This window comes from Hyalella azteca, unplaced genomic scaffold (genome assembly GCF_000764305.2).
Source record: "Hyalella azteca isolate HAZT.00-mixed unplaced genomic scaffold, Hazt_2.0.2 contig2543, whole genome shotgun sequence".
NCBI lineage: Eukaryota > Metazoa > Arthropoda > Malacostraca > Amphipoda > Hyalellidae > Hyalella > Hyalella azteca.
In genome coordinates this window covers 35398-37462 of record NW_025932814.1, presented here as the reverse complement: position 1 = coordinate 37462, position 2065 = coordinate 35398, and the positions used below count along the sequence as shown (strand labels likewise).

General features: G+C 49.7%; 1 protein-coding gene across 1 annotated transcript in view; it reads left to right on the top strand.

Moving 5' to 3' along the window:
* Window positions 1–366: 366 nt before the first annotated feature.
* The window catches only part of LOC108672337, a gene marked incomplete at its 5' end in the record, with an annotated part of 9393 nt that continues 7694 nt past the window's right edge, over window positions 367–2065 (top strand). The window contains 2 exon segments of the mRNA XM_047885606.1: window positions 367–533; window positions 907–1088. Of these exon segments, the coding sequence (XP_047741562.1) occupies window positions 367–533; window positions 907–1088 (349 nt within the window).

The window sequence follows — 2065 nt, the reverse complement described above, 5'->3', positions numbered from 1 at the left end:
GGTCCAGCGGGTTGTGGGGTCCAGCGGGTTGTGTGGTCCAGCTGGTTGTGGGGTCCAGCGAGTTATGGGGTCCAGCGGGTTGTGGGGTTCAATGATTTATGGGGTTCAATGGGTTGTTGGATTCAATGGGTTATGGGGTTCAACGGGTTGTGGTGATGATGAGATGAGTTCGTGAGTCAGAATTCGTACAATATTAGTTACAATATTGTCACAATTTGTACAATATTACCCAATCATTTCCATGAGTGCAGCTGCAGAACCCGTTCACCCTAACCCCCTCCTTAAGTGTGTCACACCAGAAGATGCTTCACACTAGAAGGTGTCACAATATTTGTACAATTGACCCATATATTTCCGTGAGTGCAGCTGCAGAACCCGTTCACGGAGAAGCCGCCCTACAAGTACGGGACGGTCCCCCAGACCAACGCTGCGTCCGTCATCCGCAAGCATCACCCGACCATGTGGGACTACATGGGCACCCAGCGCACCATGAAGAACAGCGTCAAGGAGGGCATCCGTGCCATCAAGAACAAGTGGGTCATTAGAGAGTGGGTCATTAGAGAGTGGGTCATTAGAGAGTGGGTCATTAGAGAGTGGGTCATGTGGGACTACATGGGCACCCAGCGCACCATGAAGAACAGCGTCAAGGAGGGCATCCGCGCCATCAAGAACAAGTGGGTCATTAGAGAGTGGGTCATGCATTAGAGAGCGGTCATGAGAAAATGGTCCACGAGAGAGTGGGTAAAAACAAAGTGGGTCACGAGAAAGTGGGTCGCAAGAAAGTGGGTCACAAGAAAGTGGGTCACAAGAAAGTGGGTAATTACAAAGTGGGTAATGACAAAGTGGGTAATTACAAAGTGGTTCACGAGAGGGTGGGTCACGAGTCTTACACCACTCCCCCCTCAGGGAGCTGGACGCGTTCATCTACGACGCGACGGTGCTGGACTACTGGGTGGGTCAGGACGAGGACTGCCAGATCCTGACGGTGGGGTCCTGGTACGCCCTCACGGGGTACGGCCTCGCCTTCCCCAGGGGCAGCAAGCACCTGCTGGCGTTCAACAAGCAGCTCATGATCTACAAGGAGAACGGTGGGTGACTTAAGGGCGTTTTATGGGCGTTTCATGAATGCTTTATGGGTGTTTTAGTGGCGTTTCATTGGTGTATTATGGGCGTTTTAGTGGCGTTTGTTGGGTGTAATATAGACGTTTTAGAGGTGCCTTTTGGCATGATCTTCGAAGAAACGATTGGGTCCTTAAAGACGTGACAGGGTCGTTTTAGGGACGTTTTAAGGGTGTTTTAGAGGCGTACTAGGGCCGGTTTGGTATCGTTTTATGGGTATTTTATGGACGTTTCAGAGGCGTTTTTTGGCATGATCTGCAAAGAAACGTTGGTGGCCTTAAAGGCGTGCCAGGGGCGTTTTAAGGGTGTTTTAGAGGCGTGCTAGGGTCGGTTTGGGGGTGTTTTAGTGGCGTTTCATGGGTGTTTTATGGACGTTTTAGAAGCGCTTTTGGGTTTAATCTTCAATGAAACGGTGGTGTCTTTAGAGGCGTGCCAGGGGCGTTTTAAGGGTGTGTTAAGCGCGTTTCAGGGATGGGTGTATTATGGACGTATCATGGGTGTATTATGGACGTTTTAGAGGCATCTTCTAGCATGACCTTCAAATTAATGGTGGGGTCCTTAGAGGCGTGCTAGAGGCGTTCCAGGAATGTTCTAAGGGTGTGTTAAGCGCGTTTCAGAGATGTTTAAGAGTGTTTTAGAGGCATGCCAGTGACGTTTCAGAGACGTGTTAAGAGGTTTTCACGGACGTTTTAAGGGTGTTTTAGGAACGTTTTGAGGGCGCGCCTACAGAGATACACGCTCATGTTGAATTAATTAAATAATGCAAAAGTGACTATAAATGCATTACCCAATGAAAATTTACAGACGCGTCAGCTTCTGATTTGGAGTACCAGTAGCTGGGGCGACTCTAAACCAGAAGCTGGGGCGACTCTAAACCAGAAGCTGGGGCGACTCTAAACCAGAAGCTGGGGCGACTCTAAACCAGAAGCTGGGGCGACTCTAAACC